This window comes from Vanacampus margaritifer, chromosome 6 (genome assembly GCF_051991255.1).
Source record: "Vanacampus margaritifer isolate UIUO_Vmar chromosome 6, RoL_Vmar_1.0, whole genome shotgun sequence".
NCBI lineage: Eukaryota > Metazoa > Chordata > Actinopteri > Syngnathiformes > Syngnathidae > Vanacampus > Vanacampus margaritifer.
In genome coordinates, this window is record NC_135437.1 from 26892872 (window position 1) to 26916119 (window position 23248).

The following is a 23248-nucleotide window of genomic DNA, read 5'->3' on the forward strand; positions in this document are numbered from 1 at the left end:
GTTGTTCTTTTATTGTATCCTGACTGCAAGGGCAAGGATCCACAGCTCATTGTTTGTGCAATACTTACAGACCCACCCATCTATAATTTGGCAGAGTGGGTCATTAACTGAAGAAACAGAAGCTAACTGATTGAGAAAAGCGCTTTAGCTGGGTGTGTCCCGCTTAAAAGGCCGCATGCAGTTTTACTGGGATCAAATGACCATCCGTCCTGCTGCCAAAAGGCCTTGTGGAGTTGCCCGCAGCCTTTTGACATCAAAAGGCACAGTTGGTTGTGGACGTGTGCGTGGAGGGGGTGTGGAAACACCGATTCAGAAACAGAAAAAGAGGTGCAAAAGCAACTTTACTGTGTTCCAACAACAGACATGAAAAAACATCTGCTTCCAGGTTGTTCCTTTTGTGTCTCATGCAGACAAAAGATGGTGGGGGGTGCAACGTCCAGACAGACAAAAAAAAAAATGCACAGGCTTTTTGGGGTGTTTATTTGAGACCTTATATAACTTCAAATGCCCATAATTAGTGCTTTGACCTTTAGCGTATGTTAGTTTTAAGTACAAAGCGCAGGGGGAAACAGGGCATCCGCCTCTTCCATCTGCACCTGCATTATTTTTTTTAGGGGGCAACATTTCAATGTCAACTGTGCTTCACATGCCACTGAGCACAGGTGTGTTTTTTTGAAGGGGGGGGGGGGGGTGAATAAAATGTTAAACATACACACAGAATACTGATCGGTTCTTTGGACTTGCACATTGTTCTGAGATTTGTTTGATTATTTGATTGAAATTATGGGATAGATAGATAGATAGATAGATAGATAGATAGATAGATAGATAGATAGATAGATAGATAGATAGATAGATAGATAGATAGAGAGAGAGAGAGAGAGAGATAGAAAGAAAGAAAGAAAGAAAGAAAGAAAGAAATTTGGTGTCAAAACGTTTTTGAACTGAGAAAGAAAGAAAGAAAGAAAGAAAGAAAGAAAGAAAGAAAGAAAGAAAGAAAGAAGGAAAGAGAAAGAAATTTGGTGTCAAAAGGTTTTCGAACTGAGAAAGAAAAAAAGAAAGAAAGAAATTTGGTGTCAAAAAGTTTTCAAACTGAGAAAGAAAGAAAGAAAGAAAGAAAGAAAGAAAGAAAGAAAGAAAGAAAGAAAGAAAGAAAGAAAGAAAGAAAGAAAGAAAGAAAGAAAGAAAGAAAGAAAGAAGAAATTTGTTGTTAAAAAGTTTTCGAACGGGAGTTAAGTGCGGTTTTGTTTGGTTACTCCATTCTGCCACTAGGCGACGCCATTGCACCACACATGAATCTCTTTAGCATTCGCGGTATGGCAGCCAATCACCTTTTTAAATGACCTTAAGCCGATTTTGTCAACTTGTTAAAGAAAAGAATGATAATTGATTTTAAAAATGTGTACTTAATCTTTAAGTTTGTATTTTTTATTTTTAATCACAGCCAATCATGGTGAAATAACAAAAATCCGTCCTTTTCTCGTTTTGAATGTTTCTGCACACCCTGAATTTATTTTTCTTTCTTTCTTTGTTTTTCTTTGTTTTTTTAATTTTATTTTATAAATATATCTGTGTAGACAATAAAATGCTGCAGATACAGGACTAGAAAGCATACTGAAAGACTCAAGGTTGTCTTATTTTCTTCACCAGTAAGGGGCGCTCTGTGTCCACCATCCAATAGGAAGGCGTTGGCCCTCACTTTTCTTTTCTTTTTCTTAGCACGAAAGACACCTTAAGTCAGCACTATAGAATGGAGAATCTGCACCTATCAGATGGAGATTTATGAATGTAGAATATATTAAGACGTCTGTGTTTTCATTCGAAGTGAATTTGTCGGGGGAATTGCGCCTATTCACACAAATATTTGGCACATCTTTGGTGTGTTTTTAATGCAAACCTACTACTGTATTCCATTTGTCCTTTTTTTTTTAAATGCTTTTTTTTTAAGTTGCAGCAACAAATCACGTCAAAGCAGGTGGATGTTTGACGCCAAGCCTACAAAAACAGTACAGTACTGTATGGATTGTGTAACATCAGCCTGTTGTTTACGTTGTTGCGTGTGCGTAAAAAAAGAAAAAAAGAAAAAAGAGAAGAGGTCTGACGTTGCAGGAGGAGAGTGAAGCCTTGGAGGCGGTATTGTGTTGTCATGTGGTAATGATTACTGATTACAAAACGCTATGCTTATACGTACGTACGATTATTAATCACAAGATATAAGGAGAATCTATTAAGTAAATAACAAAGTGCAAATACTTTGTTATTATACCGGTACTCAAATAAAATGTTCAGATATCTGCAGGCCTAGCTTACTTTACTTGAGTATTTTTCTGAGGACTTTTTACTTTTATGGAACGGAAAATGCTTGCATTCTCAATCTACAATGTGTGTGAAACATATTGATGTATTTGATTGATTGATTGGCTGCGATGCCTAAAAAACACTGATTTCTTGTACAATAAGATCAACATTTTTGTCACAAATAGATTTACCCCCCCAACAAAAAAAAGCCCCATTGATAGCCTTTTCCCTCAAGCTTCTCTCTGCATTTTTGTGAAACGACCAGGAAATATATCATTCATATTGAACTAAATCTGTTTGTTTGAGTTATGATTATGCAAAATAAATATGGTCAGCAGCGGGTTCCCTATTAAACCTCCAGTTTTGTAACTTCCGGGTTTATTGTTAATTCCCATGGAAAGTTTCCAAGCTGAAAATTCCCAAAATTTTACAACCCTATAAAATATATTAGGTCATCTATCAACGAAGAGTAACAAGCATAACAAATAAATGCTCTTCCGGGGGATGACAATTAACTTGTGTGCACTTTTTGTTACCATTTCTGCTTGGTTGTGAGCAGTGAAATTTCGTTTTCAAGTCCAATGTGTGCCTGGGCTCAGTGCAGATGGGAAACACTGCGCGTAAACAGCGCGTAAAGACCCGGGGAGCTCAGAGTGGGGGTTGTGTGTACGTGTGTGTGTGTGTGTGTGTGTGTGTGTGTGTGTGTGTGTGTGTGTGTGTGTGTGTGTGTGTGTGTGTGTACGTGTGTGTGTTTGTGTGTGAGGGGGTTGGACTTGTAGCAGCCAATCACGACGTCGTCCGAGGTGTCTGCGCTGACTGACGGCTTGACTGGAGGTTATACTCTGACTTTTACTAGCACGGTACATTTAAACACAAGTCAGTGTGGAACAGACACACACGAGGAATCCGCATTGGAAATCTTGTTACTTTGTTGTTGTTTTTCAAACCAGTGTGTTTTTGAGGCTTATGGGGGACATGTCTCACGCCCAGTTATCGAGCATCGCCATGGAGAAGCTGGTGGCCCGGAGGACCTTCCCCATCCACAAACGCACCGGCGTCTGTCGGAACCTCTTCGGACCGGTGGACCACGACGAGCTGAGCCGAGAGATGAGCGTCAAACTGCGGGAGATTTCGGAGCGCGACCGGCAGCGGTGGAACTTTAATTTTGAAGCCAACATCCCCTTGGATGGAGACTACGAATGGGTGGAGGTCTCCGCGGAGAGCACCCCGGCGTTCTACCAGGACTCGTCCCGGCTCAGCGTGCCCGCGACGCCCGTCAAGCTGCATCCGGACGCGCTGGAGCGTCTGGCGGCGCCCGAGGGGAGCGACGGCGCGCCGGCGGAGCTCAACCAGGAGAACCGCGCGGACAAGCTCAACTCCTGGAGGCTGGCCCACAGAAGGGCCCCCTGCGGCGGACGGAAGAGGCCGACGACCGCAGCGGATAACAACGCGCACATCACAGGTAGGGTGAGCCGGCAGCATCCAGGCTGAATGTGACCAGGCGAGATTCCGTGATTAAACGTGCCACCTTCAATTTTCTGCTTTAGATTTCTTCGTGAAGCGAAAGAGGGCCGCGGAGAGAAAGTGTGTGGAGCTCAGCCTTCATTCCAAGTCTCCTATGGAGCAAACCCCCAGGAAGAGAATCCGTTGAAGGTATACACTTACCATTTCAATACCTATTGTTTACTGGTGGAGCACTTGAAGTCAATTAAATATGGTTTTATTTTCCAAATGGGCTACATGTATTCATTATTATAATACTCTAAGTACGTATAAAAGCTGTTATACATAATCTTCTCTCTTTCGTTATCAGCCTGAAGTGTGCTTTGATTATTTCAATCGGTCATTTTGAAGGTTAAAAAACAAACAATGGTCAGGCTATTTAATTTGAGCTCTTTCCGCTTCATCCATTTTTTTAAATCGTATTTGCTATGTCCTTATTAGTCCACTTTAGGCTGTTTAATTCGACCTTATCTTGTAAATCACCTCTCTTTACCAATTGTGTTACATGTAAAAGTGATTTCCGTTGGTAACCACTCTGTTGTATTTTATAAATTATTATTATTATTTTATCAACTGCGTAAAGGATTTTCAATTTTGCAATATTTTGAAAACCATTGTCAGGTTGTAATGGGGTAATTAAATTATTTCGATGGTTATGTTTCAAAACTAAAAACTTAACATTTATTGTTAGTTGTTGTGTTGTGGTTATTTATTAATAAAGCTTTGAATTATTTAATTTTCTATTTTATATTCGTGGGCCAGTTTGTGTTTGTTTTCTACGCCTTATTTTGAAAGGATTTAACACGTCCGAGGAAAAAAAGCGAAGTGGATGGGGGAGGGGTGAGCGTGAAAGGGAGGCGAGTAGGGGGAGGGTGGAGTGATAGTAAGGCGGGGTGGGGGAGGGGAACGACGTCATACGCTGTGGCGGGAAAATAGAGTGACGCCCCCTTTGCTGATCTCGCATCTTGGCGAGGAAGACGCTCGTCTGTCTCGCTTGTTTTTCTCCATTTTGTTCTTCGAGGAAAACTCATTTTCTCAACTTTTTTTCTCCTCTTTAGATGGATTTTTGCACTACTACTGCTTGTTTGGGCATGTTTGACGGAGGAAGGAAAGAAAAGAAAAGGAGGAGGAAGGGGGTGAATGGACTATAGCCGGCTGCCCTCCCCCCACCTGGTCCGGTGGAGCAGCGCTGGCCGGACACCGGACATCCACCGCCGGCCTCTCAGGACTGAACCGGTCGGGCTTTCGGGGTGGGGACGGTGGGGCGTGATTATTTTTTTCTTCTATCCAGTACAAATGTAGCATTCATTGTTGCTGCCACTTGACAGTGTTAACAGTGTCTGTGCAATCCTTAAAAAAAAAAAAAAGACTTTAAATTGTCTACACTGGCCAAAAGTGTACAGCTTTATAGAGACCACAGCTTATAAATGAATAATGTGTCGTTGGGTTTTATTTTTTCCTGTTAATGTATATTTTTAAGACTATTTTAATTTATAATTATTTATGTTTCTTTTATACGTAAGTGAATTCTTGATTTAGCCTTATGGCGTGTTTGCTTTTTTATTTACTTATTTTTCTATTGGTGGTGTATTTGCAATCATGTAGTTTGTTTTGTAGCATACACTATAGTTGTCTTTGTATCTCTGAGCCATTAAAAAAAAAAAGTTTGTTCTCCATGCAAGTGCCCTCATGAGCAAAAAAGATGAGAATAAAATGTTGTTTTTTTCAAAGTCAACTTTTGCACTTCTTGTTAGTGTTGTTCCCTTTTTATGACTGATTTACTTTCCATCCACAGAGGGGCTCAGGTGCAGCTTTGATATACCTTGTTAGAGTGGGGGTGGGTTCTTTTTTTTTTTTTTTTTTAAGGGGGTTGTATTGAGACTTGAGCAGCATGGCAGCTGTGGGATATAGGCTGGGATTTAAAGGCCCTTTGGCCCTCTATAGAAGCAGCAGCTGCCTTTGGATCCCCGCATTGTCCGCGATGGAGACTCCCCCACATGCAGCCGCACTCAACGAGCCCCCCAAAAAGACCCACTCACACACGCTGTTTACTCCACTGTGGATACACCGGGCGTGGAGGCCACCTGCCAGAGCTGGAAAGAGAAAAACCTCAAGTCTTTGTAATTGGGCTCTTGTATTGACACATAGCATTCAGCAGGTCATACTTGTAAGTTTACACTAAAATGAAAGAAGCCAAACGGGCAGTGAGTGCGTGATGCATCAATCAGCACTAAGCGCGATGTCACGGCTTCGTTTTGTCAGTTTGTGGTGGCCGCTTTTCAACTTACTGATTAACATGTTGTCAATAGTATATAACTATATGTCAAATAGGGAAATATCATGTCACAATTAGTAACCAGGGACAAAATAAATGCCTCGCTGTTTCTCACAAAAACAAAGAAACGGATTAAGGTGTTAACTTCCAAGCCCACTTGAACTCAGCTGCTAACCAAAACAGCAGCACATATGGCCTACCGATCCCGACTGCATTATTCCCTGCGTAGTATTAAAAATGGCATAAGTGGATGAACTCCGAAAGTCATGCATCTTTAAAGAATGAGTACTATTTTATTATATATTATTTTACCATACAGAAGAATGTGAGTGGGATGTACCTCATCACACCTGTATTAAAAGTGGTTATTGTTTGTAAATGCTAGTATCAACAATGGTTAACTTATTTGTTTGTTTGTTTGTTTGTTTACATACGCATGACAGTTAATAATGTTAAAATGTTACTTACAACACTGCCTGTAGATTTGATAATGATGGTGACAGTTTAATGGAGTTCTTTTTTTCCTTCTAGATTTAAATTTCTCGTTATGAGAATCGTATTTTTATTTATAAACATGGCCCATCTCAGAAAGGATCACGTTGGCCCCTCGAGTTGATCTTTTTTTAAGTGGACTTTATTGACATATTTCCGTCCACGCATGCCCGGTCACATTATGCTAATGATCCATAACGGTGCGATTGCTCCAATGGCTTTGACTGTGTGACATGATAAAAATGGCGACTTTTGATGGCAAGAGTGACTTTGTGGGTTCTATGCAGCCATAAGCCGCCAGGGCTTGTTCTGATTTCCAACACAAAGCGCTCTCGGCCTCCTTTCTTTGCTTTTTGTTGCCATATGGCAAATCCATGTAGACATAGCCAAGACCCATTCAGTCAGCCACAGAATGTCCCGCATCAGAGAACAAAAGACACTTTGTCTGGCTGCTCTATTGATACCAATGGCAGAAAAAAATATTATAATTAATCTATGGCTATATCCAGCTAATTAACGCCCATATGCCCGCGGGGAGCCGCGGGGGTCATTGAGTGGACTTTTAAAATCTCAATAGTTTACATGTTAAAGACAACAGCTGTTCATGTGTTACTTTAATGAAGTCCCCTCTGCGCTGGTGACGGGACACATTTGGGGGCTCCGGGTACCTCCCCCTTGGAGTTAAAGGGGGTCACCTTCCACTTTTCTCTCTTCAGCTGTGCAATGTGATCTATCTCTCTCTCTCTCTATCTGCATCTATCTATCTATCTATCTATCTATCTATCTATCTATCTATCTATCTATCTATCTATCTATCTATCTATCTATCTATCTATTTATCTACCCATCCATCTATCTACCCATCTACCTATCTACCCATCTACCCATCTACCTATCTACCCATCTACCCATCTATCTATCTACCCACCTATCCATCCATCTATCTATCTATCTACTGATCCATCTAGCCATCTATCTACCCAGCCATCCATCTATCTATCCATCCATCCATCCATCCATCCATCCACCCATCTATCTATCCATCCATCCATCTATCTATCTACCCATCCATCCATCTATCCAACCATCTATCTATCTACCCATCCATCTACCCATCCATTCATCTACCCATCTATCCATCTAGCTATCTATCTATCTACCCATCCATCCATCCATCCATCTACCCATCCATCCATCTATCCATCCATCCATCTATCTATCTACCATCCATCTACCAATCCATCCATCCATCCATCCATCTATCTATCTATCTACCCATCCATCCATCTATCTATCTACCCATCCATTCATCTACCCATCTATCCATCATCCATCTATCTATCTACCCATCCATCCATCTACCCAGCCATCATCCATCTATCCATCCATCTATCTATCTACCCATCCATCTATCTATCCATCCATCCATCTACCCATCCATTCATCTACCCATCCACCCATCTATCTATCTATCTATCTACCCATCCACCCATCTATCTATCTATCTATCTACCCATCCATCATCCATCTATCTATCTATCTATCTATCTATCTATCTATCTATCTATCTATCTATCTATCTATCTATCTATCTATCTATCTATCTATCTATCTATCTATCCATCCATCCATCCATCCATCCATCCATCCATCCATTAAAATATAAGCTCTGAACAGGAAATGGCTGTTATGACTCAATTTGGTCCACTTTGATGGCCACAAAGGGAGGAGATGGCAGATCTTGTGCGGGCCTCACTAACAAGCCTTCAATGGAATATAATGACACAAGCAGCTGCCGATGTGGGGGTGAGTAGGGGGGAATCTGGTGAGGCCCTCGCACGCCGCGTCCTGTATGACCTTTGAACGCAGCGCCGACGTCTCGCGTTGGCGTGTTTGTGTTGGATCTGATACCGCACCGCGACATTCCTGCGTTGGGATCGGTCAGGGAGACATGAGCACAAAAACATTTGCGTCCGTCCATCCATCATTTTCACAGAAGGTTACATCACCAGTTAAAGTGCCTCTGATTCGCTCCCAAATAAAGTTCAGCTGTTCTAGTAGGCTTTTGCTGACATTTTGCTTGCTTCTTATTTTTCATACTGTCAAAAGGTATGTTGGTACAAAAACAACCCTGCTTATTAGCAAAAGTAACGCCTGATGGTGTCAGCATAATTTTTCTTCAGATGGAAACTTCGTCGAGGTGGAACGAATTGTGAGCAGTTTCAAATACTAGCCGGTGTTAGCACAAAATCTTTTGATCGCTCTCTTCAGTAAAGCAACAAAAAGAAAGAAAGAAAGAAATTAGTCATATTATATCTGTCATTTATTTTTACTCACCCGCTCCAAAAAATGTACAGGTTATAGGTCACATTAAAGGTGACTTTTTTTTTTAATTAAAAAAAAAAAAGATTTCCCTTGGGCTTATTTTTTTTTTTATATCACAAAAATCTGTCATTTTAATTTGAACGAATGAAAGACAATTGATTTCAATCAGTCATTTGAAAGCACGGACCAAAAAGGTATGGGCTGAAGCTTTGGCTTATTTCCATATTCCCCCCTTTTTTTTTTCTTTTTTTTTTTACCTGATCACAGAACAATTAACTCAAACATCACACATAAACAATAATATAGCAACACAAAACATTATCAAAACTTTTTTCTCATATTTATCAATGAACTTACTTTTAAATGAATGTTGGAACTCAACACATTGGCACCATTTGATCCTCTCAAGATTTTGCCTTAGATATACATTCCCTTTTCTTAAACCTATATATATTTTTAGAAGACTAGGCAGCTGATTGAGGTTTATTTTATACATTGTTAGTTCTTATTTTATAATTGACTAAATCCCCAAATTTCAAAGCGCTTAACTTAATAACCAGTCCATTTGACGGTTCTCTTTAATTAAAATTTGTTATTATCTTCATGGCTCTCTTTTGTAGAGTAAAAAATCCGTTTTGCATGTGTGGGATATGCATTCTCCCATATTTCTACATAACACTTTACAATTTTTTGTGTATGTGAGGGACAACCAACGAGTAGTACAAAACAGTGCATGTTGGGTCTACACATTTTTACTTTATTTATTATGGCATTTTATATTGCTATTTTTGATTTAACATAATTTATTTGCATTTTCCAATTCAATTTATGAACAGGGGTGTGTAGACTTTTTATACTTAAATTTCTAAATACATACCACACATACTCTGTTTTTTTTTTTTGGGAGGGGGGGTCATTAAAGCATGTTTTGTTATCAGAAACAAACAATATAATAATAATAATAATAATAAAACAATTAAAACAGTGAGGATGCACATAAAATGCACTTCCTCTAATTGGTTCCCATTCGTGCAAGATTGTGAGCCCCGCAAGTCATTTCAATTCAGCAACCTTCCACCAAAGTAAATCCAATTCATGCTGCTGTGCCAAAAGAAAAAAAAAGCCAACTGTCATTTTCAAGCAAAAAAAAAAAAAAAAACTTTAAATCACATCCTCCCCCCCCCCCCCCCCCCCCCCCGACGGGCCGGCAGCGCACAATTAGCGGGGCCGTGTGCAATTAAATGCAGAAAGGAGGCAAACGGGGCCAGCGAATTAGCATTTTCCATCACCATCTGGCATGGGCGCAGGCGAGCCGCAACAAAGGCGAGCTGCACCGAGACGAGAGGCGAGTGTGCCATCGCATTGACCTGCAAATCAGGCTTTGTCACAGAGTTAAAGCTCCCTGACCCCCCTTTTACACCCACACCTTCTTTTTTTTTCTTTTTTCAAGCCCACAGTGTGATGAATGGGATGCTAAATTTAGCCTGGTGTTTGTTTTGAATGTGCAGACCAGACACTATTGGACACTGCAAGTCCATCCAAGATGAATCTGCAGTTTTACATCCGTCTAGTTAGCGTCACCGTCGTCTTTTTAGAAACAAATACACCGTGTTGACAGTCTACATGTTAGTTTATGATTAAAATACAACAACTATTTCCAAAATTGTGCATTTAAAAAAGTCATAATGTTTCATTTAAGAATGTGTTTATTATTTGACAGCTGATTCTGCATATTTTGGTTACCTTTAACTGCAGTGTGAGATAGAGAAAAATGTAGTAACAGTTTAGTTGATATTAAAACCACATCCACAACATTTGTAAAATGAAAAATAGCATTAAAGCTCTTATATATATATACAATGAATAGATGAGGTTGTGCTGAAAGTGCGACTGAGAGATTACGAATGTTCACTTGAGTGGGATTTGGGGCCTGAGGTGCAGGCACACACACACACACACACACACACACACACACACTGGAATTCCAGTCGCGAAGCAGCAGACACATCCCCGTCAACATTTAGCAGTAATAATTGTAATAATAATGCATATATTTGTGGAGACTGGGGTCAAATCGTATTTTACAATTTTAAAAATGTGCAGAATTTCACAAGTAACTCCATGTTAAAGTTTAGAGGGCTGTTAATATGAAAAGAAAAATGCACTGAGCTGTCACCAACGTCTTACATATGCAATTATGCTGTCTAGTGGCAGAAAAATGACCTCAACGCAAATTAATATCACACTTGCTTTTTTTACGGTACAGTACATATTTTTAATGTTAACTCAATTTGATGAATTATTATGAAACTACCGTATCAACGACTAAAAGATGCAGCCATATTTATATTAGTTAAAAAAAAATTCCCACTTTTATGTTAAGAGTATGAAAACTTTTATATTTTATTGTACGTTTAGAACAGATATAAAATTTGCGATTAATCGTGAGTTAACTGTTGAAGTCATGCGATTAATTACGATGAACATTTTTAATCGACTGACACCTCTAATTTAAATAATATATGATCAAATAAAGTTAACAAACAAATATCAATTGGTGTACGGTATCGTAATTATATTGCATACTTTTTTGGGGGGACGCATTAGATTGAGTGTAATAAATATTTTATGTGTGGGTATGAGTAATAATTTATAAATGTTAGCGAGTACAGATACCAGGTATCGGTATTGAGACGATACCTGGCCTTATTTCAAGCTATCGGTATTCGTGACAGTCGTTTGCCCTTTTTGAAACTGACATTAATTTCACGCAATTTCATGAAAAAAAATGCAATAAATTTAATCAGACTGTACATTAAATGCAATCATTTTAATATTGTACCACAATTTTTTTTCTTTCAATTATAATCATATAAAAAATAATAGAATGTCTCCAAAAATAATAAAATAAAGCAAATGCTACACACACGCATAATACAACGTTCATCCCATTTACAGAGTGGCCACGACAATGCCGATTTTCCCCTTTTCTCCCCCTTACATCCACTTTGTATTCATGCGGCGTGGGACAAAAGGGGCCCGCGGGCGGCTTCATCCACGCAGGAGGCGACATGACAGGGAACTTGTGGCTGCTTTTTAAAAATATCTTCTTTTCTGTCTCCTTTATTTTTGCATCTCTACTTTTGGTGCATGTGTGTGTGTGTGCGTGCAACAAAGGCGGAGGAGGAGGAAGGAGGGAGGGAGGTGGGTGTTAATCAGACTCCCACCCTCATCTAATTCACTTTGCGCTTCACATGCATCAAGAAGATCATATTTAACACACAGATGACCTTTTTTTTTTTTTTAAATCACTCGGTTTCTTCAATAAACAGTTTGAGAAATATAGCTTTAAAAAAAAAAGTGGTTAAATTAAAATTTATTAAAATTTTAATTAAGAATGGCACATACTTTTAGTGATCAAATGTAGGAATACATTTTACAACAACAATAAAACACAATAACGTAATATAGAGTAAATAATCCTAATTTAGAGGAAGCTGTGTCATCGGCACAATTTAACTCAGGTCCTTTGTCACAAGTTACCCCAAGTCCACCATTTTGAAAAAAAAAAAAGCATTTTGAGTTAGCATCATGCTAACCATATAGACTCACGATGTAGCTCACTAAAGCACTAAAACATGTGTGAACTGTTTTCAAAGTGGTCTATAATTGTTCAAACACAGCCATCAAAAAAACGTAATCATAGAAATTTAATTTGGAGGGCAAAAACTGTTTTTTTGGAATTTATATGTTTTTACCTCTCAAGCCATGTTTCTCTCTTTTTTACCAAAATGGATGTCTCTTCAAAAATATGTGGTCACGTGACCAGCTTCTTCTATGGTTTTCTAAAAAAACAGGGGTGGAACTACTTGGCGCTTGGCAAAAATTACTCCCCTATTAAACATTAAAAAAACATTTTAGGTTAAAAAAACAAAAACAATCTAATGATAGCTTATACAAAGCTAGTAATAATGCTCAGTTTTGATTGACACTGTCTGTTGAATAACATCTTTGTCATTGTGGTTGTAGCTTGTCATATTTTGCATTTAGAAAGATCATATTGCACAAATGTTGAATCTAACCACATGTTGACTATTGTGGTTCTACTTTGCAGTTGTTTGGAATGTGCTTCTTCATACCAAGAGCTGTTTCTAATTTTGGTTGGCTTTTTGAGCTACATGAAAGGATCTGAACAAGATTCCAAACTTCACGTCCACAATTTGGTAAATTAATGAAGACATGCATGTATGTTTTTAAACCATGAGCGCAAAATCTAAGATAATAAAATAAGGCGGCGTTTTGATTGACACGGTCACATTTTGTGGTTATTTAAGCTACACGACGTAGTGGACATATTTTGCTTTGTCAAAATATTAGGAACAGCCCTCGTTGTAAAGCAACATTTCAAATCCAAAACTCCTTTTCAAGGCAAAATCTCCATGCATTGAACGTCATCCGAATGTTTAGGTGTACCTAATGAAGTGACCAGCGAATGAAGCTAGTCGGTCTCATTGTGTTTGGCAGTTTTTGAGAAATTCACTAAAGAAGAAGATTTCGAGGCGCTTGAAATGCGTTCCTCCTTCAAGCAAGATGAACATTTGCGCCAATTAAGAGCGCATGAAGCGAGGGGCGTCCTCTCAATGGAACAGTCTGTTTCTCCACTTGAGAAAGGTTTAAAGGTCACGCGGGTGATCGGGTGGCCAAAGTTAAGGCGCATGATCTTGCTGAAGGAATCTCAGAGACAAGCAAAGGAGGTGCGGTTGTATCTTGACTTACGAGTTTTATTCCGCGACTAAGCTTGTAACTCAATTCCACTCGATGACAAATTCATTCCCCCCCGTTGAAATGACGTGAACGGCCGTTAATCCAATCCAACTTGTTACAGAATGTGAGGAGCGCACATTGTGTGTAAAAAGTGTGCGAGACTTGTATGTAGAAAAGAGCATTTCTTTCAACTGTTAAGCGGTCAGCGACTAAAGCCCGGTTGAGCAGCGTATCGACGCCTTTGTGTACTCGCCGCTGGCCTCTTGCGCTGTCCTAGCGAGGGAGACCGAATACAAAAATACCCAGGTTAGCTTAGCGCAGGGGTCGCCAACCTTTTTCCCCACCGCAAGCTACTTTTAGAAAAGCAAAACAGCAGAAAGCTACTATATGTGTTTCACAAGATTTCTTTTACAACCAAATTTGTGTTATTTGCCTTCACTTCAAACACAACAGTGCTCACAAAATGCATACATGGGCATATAATTATTATTTTTATTTTTTTTACCAAAATGATATTGAATATGCATGCTAGCGGTGCAACGGAAGTCATGGTTTGAATCGGATGTTTTTATTCGGATCAGCAAAAATAAATAAATAAATAACATAGTACTTGTCTTAATTTATTTTGTAAGACACTTTTGTCCATTAAAATGAATGAATAAATAAATAAATAAATAAATAAATAAAATGTCTAATATGGCAGTTTAGGATTTAGGAACACAACTTTAAGTGCAAAATGAAGCAGATACATTCTTATTTTATACATGATCCATGTGAAAATAACAACAATAATAATAATAATAGTAGTGATAATAATAATAATAATAATAATAATAATGACACGGTATTAATGGCTTAAAGTTGTGTTCCTATAATCTAAACGGCTCTATTTGACATTTTGAGTTTTTTTGTTTTTTTTATACATTTATTTAATGGGCAAAAGTGTTTTTATAAAATAAATGAAGGCAAAGTCCTATTTATCTTTTTCTTCTTCCTAATAATGAAAAGAACTCAAAGTGCATTCCCTTCCTTCAAACATGGAGAGGGAATAACAAATTAGCCTTGGCCCAGAATAAAAAAAGCAAGCCAGCTACCAGCTGTCAAACTCATTTATGTTACCAGCCAGGCACACGCTACTAATGCTAACAGCTAGCTACTAGCCACGAACGTCGGAGATTTGTGCTGTGCCATACAATAGCGGCGTAATTAATTAGCTGTTCCTTAGCGGACTAAATTAGCGATTGAAAATGAGTTCAGGATGGAGTTGTTTTGATTGTTGTTGCAATTATATAATGTCAATAAAAAGTATGATAAAGAAATCCTAAACGCCGAAAAGAAAGTTAAGCTAGCCATTACGCCATGACGCAGCTCAACTTCAAAGTCTACTAAGGCTATTTGCATTTCCGTCAGTGTATTATTTGGTCAACTTTATTTTGAAGTTAGCCTTAGCTATTTGGCCGCGAGATATTCAAACTACGCTACAAGCGACCAGTAGCTAAGCCTGCCTTAACGCTAGCTAGCAGTTGGCACGACGCAAGCGGATGATCTAAAATTGTTCCAAAAGAAGAACCTGGTGTCTGTTGTTGGCCAGTGTACGGCGAGGGATCCGGCGAGGTTAAAGTAAATTATTTTCACCTCAAAAGAAAACGGCTGCATTAGCGTGTCGGTGTACACACGGCTATGTTTTCAAAAAATCATCATTTGTCACACGTGAGCTGCCGCTTAAACAACATCCAACATGCCAGCTGTCTCAGATGCCTCTTTGTTTTCCTGTGCAGCTGCCCCCCCCCCCCACCAAACTCACACATACACAAAATGGCCGCCAATACGTGTGCATCAACATATGGCGGATCAGAGACACAATGAGGTTTTAGATTCCCACACATGAGACACAATTGAAGCCAGGGATGCCGTGACATGGTTGCCTGCACGGCATACACAGTCTGGGGGGGGGGGGGTGTTAATTTACTCGGACAGACAACAAAATCAATATATTGATCAATCAGGGGTTGGAGCAGAGCCCTTATTTTCCCATACACTCACACAAATTGCTGGGTTATAAATCATTATCTCGCACAGCTTTATAGGATGTTATTTGCTTGCTTGTTTTTGTTTGTTTTATTTGATTGGCTAATCGTTGCCCCTCTAATCTCCACATTCAGAAATTACAAAAAAAAAAAAGCTTAATCTGGACTAAGATGACCTTGACTATAGATAACTGAATTATCTTTATTTATTATGTGTGTTTTTTTTGCTATTTAGTCGCAAGTTTCTTTGTATTTTTGCTAATTTATAAAAGCTCTATAAAACCAAAGCATTGTTTTAATTATCATTAGTAGCAATATATGTATGTAGTTATATTAGTAACAATGGCAGCTGTTTGATAGAGTAAGATTTTACACTCTAAAAACAGTTGGGTCAAAAGTAACCCAATTATGGATCAAAAATGGGCCGATCCACTTATAGGGGCAATTTGACCCAACATTCTGTGTTATTTCATACAAAATGACCCAATTTTTTGACCCAAGTAAAGGATCTGACCAATATTTATGAGTTGTTTTACACTAAAAGGGCCATTTCTTGACCAAATAAACCCATTTCTGACCTATAGTTGGGTGATTTTTGATGCGGCGGGCCAACTAAAAAATGGATCACAGGCCACAAGTGGCCCCTGGCTCAAGGATTTGAAGACATTAAATATACACAGACAACATATGACGACAGATGTGAAAGATTTGTGGGTCAATAGCGGTCTACACTCTAAAAACTGTTGGGTCAAAAATGGACCGATCCTCTACTTTAAACTTTAAATCAAGAAATGGGCACATTTTTTATCCATAACTGTGCAATTATTAAACAGTTGTGTTTTGATGACGAGTCCTGAAATGTGACCTACATGGTTGCCATCAGCCGCTCATCATTGGTCAAACAATGTCGTGGGGCTCAGCCCAATACTGTAGCCATCAAAATCTCATCGCTGGACTCGATGTCGGGCTTTGCAAGCGGACCAGCATATGCGGCTCCGCAGGAAAGTGGGGGCCTCGCTCTTTGTGGCGGTAATTGGTGAGAGAGGACAGAGGAGGAGTCAGATAGCGCCATGACACTTGAGAAATGAGATCTAACTCCGGCCCAGTGCCAGTCCTGACCGCCTCCATTCTTCCCCTCGCGCCTTTTGTCCGGAGCCCTTTCAGCCCCTCGGAGGCAAACCTGTTCCCCTTCACTTCCCGCCTTGCACGGGGATGCCAGGCTTCTGTTAGGCCTTTTTTTTTTGTTTTATCTTGTCCGTCCATCCATCGTCCTTCCTCGCCTGGTTTCGTCTTCCCTCAATCATCTCGCCGTCTAAAAGTTGGTCCGGAGGCCCCGCAGCCGGCGTTTCAGGCCTGGTCACACAGCTATGGGTGCACTGACTTGCACTAATGCTATTCACGCCTCACTTTTGCCCGTCTTATGAAAGGGGGCGGAACGGCAGCCTTTAGGAGATACGCCACAAAGGGTCATCATTCATCACACGGCACAAAAGTGAACAGCTTCGTCCTGCTCAAGGGCTACAACAGCGTCATTTTTTTTTAAAACCTTGTTGACTTGTCACTAAAATCTTGTTTTGCAGGAGGTAAACGACACAAGTCCAAACATCTTTTTTTTAAAAGGGATACTTGAGACATTTTCAGCAGTAAAAAGTTAGCATTTTGTATAGAATTAAATGAATAACAATTAATACCTTTAAAAACAATTTTTTCCACTTGTTGTTGACTGAAGATGACATCACCTGTGCTGAGGAAGTAGGTAACGAGCAATCATGGTTTAGGCCCCATCCAGACGGAATCAAAGCCGGCTTCGTTCCTCAAACGAATCTCGTACATAGAGAAGCATTTCAAGACTGGACTGGTCGACATGACTTGATGGGACGTAAGTAGACTGGTCGCCATGACTGGATGAGACATGGTTAGACTGGTCGCCGTGACTTGACGGGATGTGATTGGACTGGTCGCCATGACTTGACGGGACGTGGGTAGACTGGTTGCCATGACTTGACGGGATGTGACTGGACTGGTCGCCATGACTTGACGGGACGTGGGTAGACTGGTTGCCATGACTTGACGGGTGTGACTGGATTGGTTGCCATGACTTGACGGGGTGTGACTGGACTGGTCGCCATGACTTGACGGGACGTGGGTAGACTGGTTGCCATGACTTGACGGGATGTGACTGGACTGGTCGCCATGACTTGACGGGACGTGGGTAGACTGGTTGCCATGACTTGACGGGTGTGACTGGACTGGTTGCCATGACTTGACGGGGTGTGACTGGACTGGTCACCATGACTTGACGGGGCGTGGGTAGACCGGTCGCCATGACTGGACGGACGGGACTGGTCGCCATGACTTGACGGGACGGGACTGGACTGGTTGCCATGACTTGACAGGACGTAAGTAGACTGGTCGCCATGACTTGACGGGATGTGACTGGACTGGTCGCCATGACTTGACGGGACGTGGGTAGACTGGTTGCCATGACTTGACGGGTGTGACTGGACTGGTCACCATGACTTGACGGGGCGTGGGTAGACCGGTCGCCATGACTGGACGGACGGGACTGGTCGCCATGACTTAACGGGACGGGACTGGACTGGACTGGTTGCCATGACTTGACACGACGTAAGTAGACTGGTCGCCATGACTTGACGGGGTGTGACTGGACTGGTCGGCATGACTTGACGGGACGTGGGTAGACTGGTTGCCATGACTTGACGGGTGTGACTGGACTGGTCACCATGATTTGACGGGGCGTGGGTAGACCGGTCGCCATGACTGGACGGACGGGACTGGTCGCCATGACTTGACGGGACGGAACTGGACTGGTTGCCATGACTTGACACAACGTAAGTAGACTGGTCGCCATGACTTGACGGGGTGTGACTGGACTGGTCGGCATGACTTGACGGGACGTGAGTAGGCTGGTCGCCATGACTGGAACGAGCATGACGTGACAGGACCTGATTTGCCTTGACTTGACTTGACTGTGACGAGGATGACTTGACTGTGATGAGGACTTGACACACGAATTTCCACACATAACAGACAATGCACCCACACCGACTGGACAAACACAACAGGCTAAATACACAAACACTAATGAGACACACCTGGGGAAGGGAAGACACAGGTGGACGTGGTTAGACATAACGAGACAAGGGACACACAAGACAAAAAACACCAACCACAGACAAAAACAAAAAGAACACCCATAACAAACAAAAATCCAACCCCCACGGAACCGAAACATGACATTATATCATAAATACTATCGGTATCAGTCTTTGGTATCGTATCAGTGTGTACTGAAAAGTGAATGCTCATACTACACTTATCAGCGGAGTGCAGAATCTGTATGCCTGGTTTAAAGCCACCAAAATCACATTACACCACCTGCGCCACAACTTAGACCTGGTTTCACCGAGTCTCAAATCTCGTCTGCTTTCCGTCACCAAATTGTCGTGCAGCAGAAAACGCCCACAGTCCCCCAGAATGCTCAGCGAGGTCTGCCAAATTCCCAAACACAGTGAACTAGACTTGCCCCAGCATGAAAATGAAGACGGGCCAATTTTGACACCAAGCACACGCGCGCCTGACTCCGAAAACCGGGCCTTTAGTGCCAAGTGTCTCGTACTGATATGAATTCATCAGGGAGCTCGCAGGTCACCGGGCCGCCATCAATCTCTTCTTCTTCCCCGGCTGCTCCCTCTCACGGGGGCCACGGGCTTTTGAGACCAGCGGCCGCTCACAACAATACCCAGAATGCCGCGGGTTCTTGTCGGCCTGTCCTAATTTGCGGCTGTCGTCCCAGAGTTGAATTCAACCGCCGCTGGCTGCTTGACCTGCGGCTTTTATGCCGGGGGATTAGCAACATCTTTGAGCCGCCACGCAGGGCAGAGCCAATGGGCTGACGGGCAGCCCGCAATTACACAGCGGGAAAGGGCCCATTTAGACACATGTGCGCGCACACAAAATTGTGCGTGGATGGAGAGATGGCCGAGGAGGGGGTGCGAGACGGGAAGGGCGGCTTTGATGGGGACTTAAGCATAAAGGGAAAGCGTCTGTGTGTGTTTTGGGGAGGGTTTTGTACGTCCACACCGCACATTCAGCCGTCAATGCGGCGGCTTAGGGTTCAACCAAATGCCACTGTACCCCAACCGACGCTGGCAGACACGAAACCACCACATGTCTACCAGGCAAATGGCATGGCGGGGGGTGGGCGGGGGGTAATTCCAAGTGACCAATGTCTCGCAGTGTGTGGGCTTCGCGGGGACCAAAACACTCCTTGGCAACACTGGGGAGTGGCTCATACTGTCCAGGAGTAATTATCTGATCATTGTTTTTAAAAGACGACTAAGAAAGATGACTCTGATGTGAATCCGTTATGATGATTTGGCCTTTTGTACGGCCAAGAAAAGAAGAGGACGGAGAGCGGCTGAACTGGCCGCTTTATTAGGTACACCGGCACAGCCAAATATACAATGAGGGAGCGGAATCAGTGTTTACAAAAGTCATTAAAACACAAGCAGCGCTTGCCGCCTCTTACATAACTAATACGCAAGGTTATCATTTTTCAGGATACAAGCTGTTTTTCAGTCGGTTTTTTTTTTGGGCTTCAGTTTTGGGCAAAAACTTGTAGCGAACTTCACGCGACAAATTAATTATTTTCATTTTATTCAATTATAGTATGTTATCAGTAGGGATGTTTGATACCACTTCTTTTTTTTTACATAAACGTAAAAATTATCAAGACAAATAAAATTATTTGAAACACTATAATTATGCAAGCTCCTTTTGGATGAGAAAAAAAAGATTAGTTATTTAAAAAACTTTTTTTTTTTTTTTAAAGGTGCAAATTTATCAATTTAAACGACTCAAAATAACTATTAACTCTTTGACTACCAGACGTTTTCAGAAAAGGGATGCCGTCAGTGCCAGCCGATTTAAGCATTTTGAGTGATCTTTCAAGGTCCACAGAAAATGTTGTGTTTGGACTATGGAAACACACATACTACCAAATGAAAGATTGAAAAAAAAGTTTGTTTCTACCTTATTCCGTTCTTCAGTAATCAACAATAGAAAATGGTTAGTTTCACCGAAATGCTCTGTTTTGAAACAAAAAACGGAGAAAAAGAGCTTATTGTGAAACGATGTTATTTCATGCACTCTAGTGAATTCTACACTTCTTTTTGTCCATGAATGATGCCACAAACACCTAAACAGTGCTTTACTTCTGTAAAACACTACCACCAACAATGAAAAAGTGTTTTTTGATAGCAAGATACGTTTATTTAACTTCAACAGTGTAACAATTTGACAAAACAATTTCGCAACCGTGGTACTATTTACAATTGTGTGGATGTTTCAAATACAGTTTTTCTTTTCGTAACGCTCCCCTGCGTGCAAGGAGACGCAGCAGGATTTGCACAACAGATTAGTTTCACTGCGATGGCCCCTTAGCGTGCAAACGCTACACTTTCTTGCTGGCTTTTTTTTCCCGGAGAATAGCAAGTATATACCGCAGTGTGTGCTTGGCCATGTTGCCATCAAGTCTACTCTTAGGATCATGATACGGTGACGTTACGATGGTGTTACGTCTGGCTTCCTCATGTCCTTCAGTTCCTATACCGGGTGGTAAGAGATGTTCTGATCCATCTTATCCGCTCCATTCATGGTGGCATCGTAGTCCATAACCAGTGTCTTCTCCGTGATCAGACTGTACCCACTCCTCCGATGAATATGCATTGGACTCGGGGCACTCTTCGTCGTCCGATTGAACGTCCGCCTGAGCGTCCGCCTGAGCGTGCTCGTTTGTGCTCCGCGTTTTCCGGCGTTAGCATCGCTCGCCGGTGAGGCTTTATGACGTGATCATAGCCGCCGCGTCAACGCTTCCAACTTCGGCGTCAACCTCGGAGTCACCATCATCATCATCGTCGTCGTCATCAATGTGCTCTTTAGCATTGGTCGATGCTTTTCGTCTTTGAAAAAATCGCCATTATGGCTTCCTCAGCCATTGTCCCCTCAACATTCTAGCTCCGCCTCACGTCTTCTACTGACGCCTACCCAATCTTGTCCAAAGAGAGTCATCGCTGCCATCTAGGGGCCAAAAATAGGCATTATACTAACTAGATCTGCTTGATACTTTCAGCACAGCTGGCCAAGGCTTTCCTCCACCCGTTTCCCAAAAAAAAAAAAAAAAAACTTGGTGAACGTCTTTTAACGTCTTTGGCAGTAAAAGAGTTAATAATATTTTTTGTACGATTATTTTGATTTTGTAATTGTGGAGTGTAATAATTGAAATTGTAATTGAATTTCGATTAAATGCACAGTCCTACTGTAGAGTGTTAATTTTGGTAAAAATAAATAAATATTGATGCATTTGGGGGGTGCTTAAAAGGATTAATGACATTTCCATTTCATTGATATACGAGTATTTTTGAGTTACAAATCAAGGCTCCTCTGCATAATAAAATAATGATCTTATCTCAATGTAATCCCAAATCTACTTTATATGAAACAATGGCCCATTTATTTAAACACAAAGCTGATATTTGCAGGAATTAAAAGTAAGACACCAGGGGAGCTTAAATAATCATTTTCAGGCCAGTTAAGTGAAATTGGAACACTTCCCACAACACACCTGTTGCTCATTCACAACACATTTGTTGGAAATCATCCAGACACGGTCTTCCTCATGCCAAGGCTTGGCCATTCGTACCGCCGCGCGCCACTGCAACAATTGCACTCGGCGAAGGACAGATGCACGGCTGCTTCTCCGTGAATGGCTCGCGGGGCTCCCCAAAACTGTACACACACGTGTGCACAATGGCTGAAAGGCTGCGCGTAAAGCTGGATAACAACAAGCAGATATGCGGCAAGTCAAGCGCGGGTCAGAATTGGCAGCGTCAATGGGCGGCGCACAAAACCCCCCAGCGATGGGAAAAGGGGAAATTGGCAAAGGCAACATGCTCCCCTGCCATCCTCCTTTGCTGCCTGCTTATTGTTTCACAACAGATGCTATGTTCCATTAAGACGCCGTCAGCTGCACAAGAATGGCACCAAATTTGTCCACAATGGGAGACAAAAAAAAAAGGGGGGGGGGGTGCACTGAAAAGTCAGCACCAAAACTCACTACGGGACTTGTCCAATTTTAGAGCTGAAATGGAAATACCAATAATACATTAAAAACAATGTAAAGAATTGAATAGTTTGTCCATCACGATTAATTCATTAATTGAGACTATTTCTAGTGTGCGCACAATGGCCACTGGGAGGCAGTATAATATAGTCATGAAGCCACAAATGAAGAAGACTTTCACAACTACTGAAAGTGATTGTAAATTACCGTAATATTAGTTGTTATATTGTCTATCTTCGTGTGTTCAAGGACTGTTTGTGTTCAAATATGCTTAAAAGGATATAGCGACTCGCATTGCTATGTTAGCCAATAGCATTTGGCAACTTATAGAAAAATAACGGAATAAGGAAAACTAAAATAAATAAAAACTGCGTGGGAATGCTGTAAGCTGAATGCTAAACTGAATGCTACTAGCTGAAT

The 23248-nt window shown here is 41.3% G+C and overlaps 1 protein-coding gene across 1 annotated transcript; it reads left to right on the forward strand.

The window, feature by feature from the left end:
- Positions 1–3140: 3140 nt before the first annotated feature.
- On the forward strand, positions 3141–5536 carry cdkn1cb (cyclin dependent kinase inhibitor 1Cb). Its single transcript, XM_077567052.1, has 3 exons — positions 3141–3760; positions 3846–3951; positions 4860–5536. The coding sequence occupies exons 1-2, from the start codon at positions 3265–3267 to the stop codon at positions 3947–3949; spliced, it is 600 nt and encodes a 199-aa protein (XP_077423178.1). The 5' UTR covers positions 3141–3264; the 3' UTR covers positions 3950–3951; positions 4860–5536.
- Positions 5537–23248: the final 17712 nt, after the last annotated feature.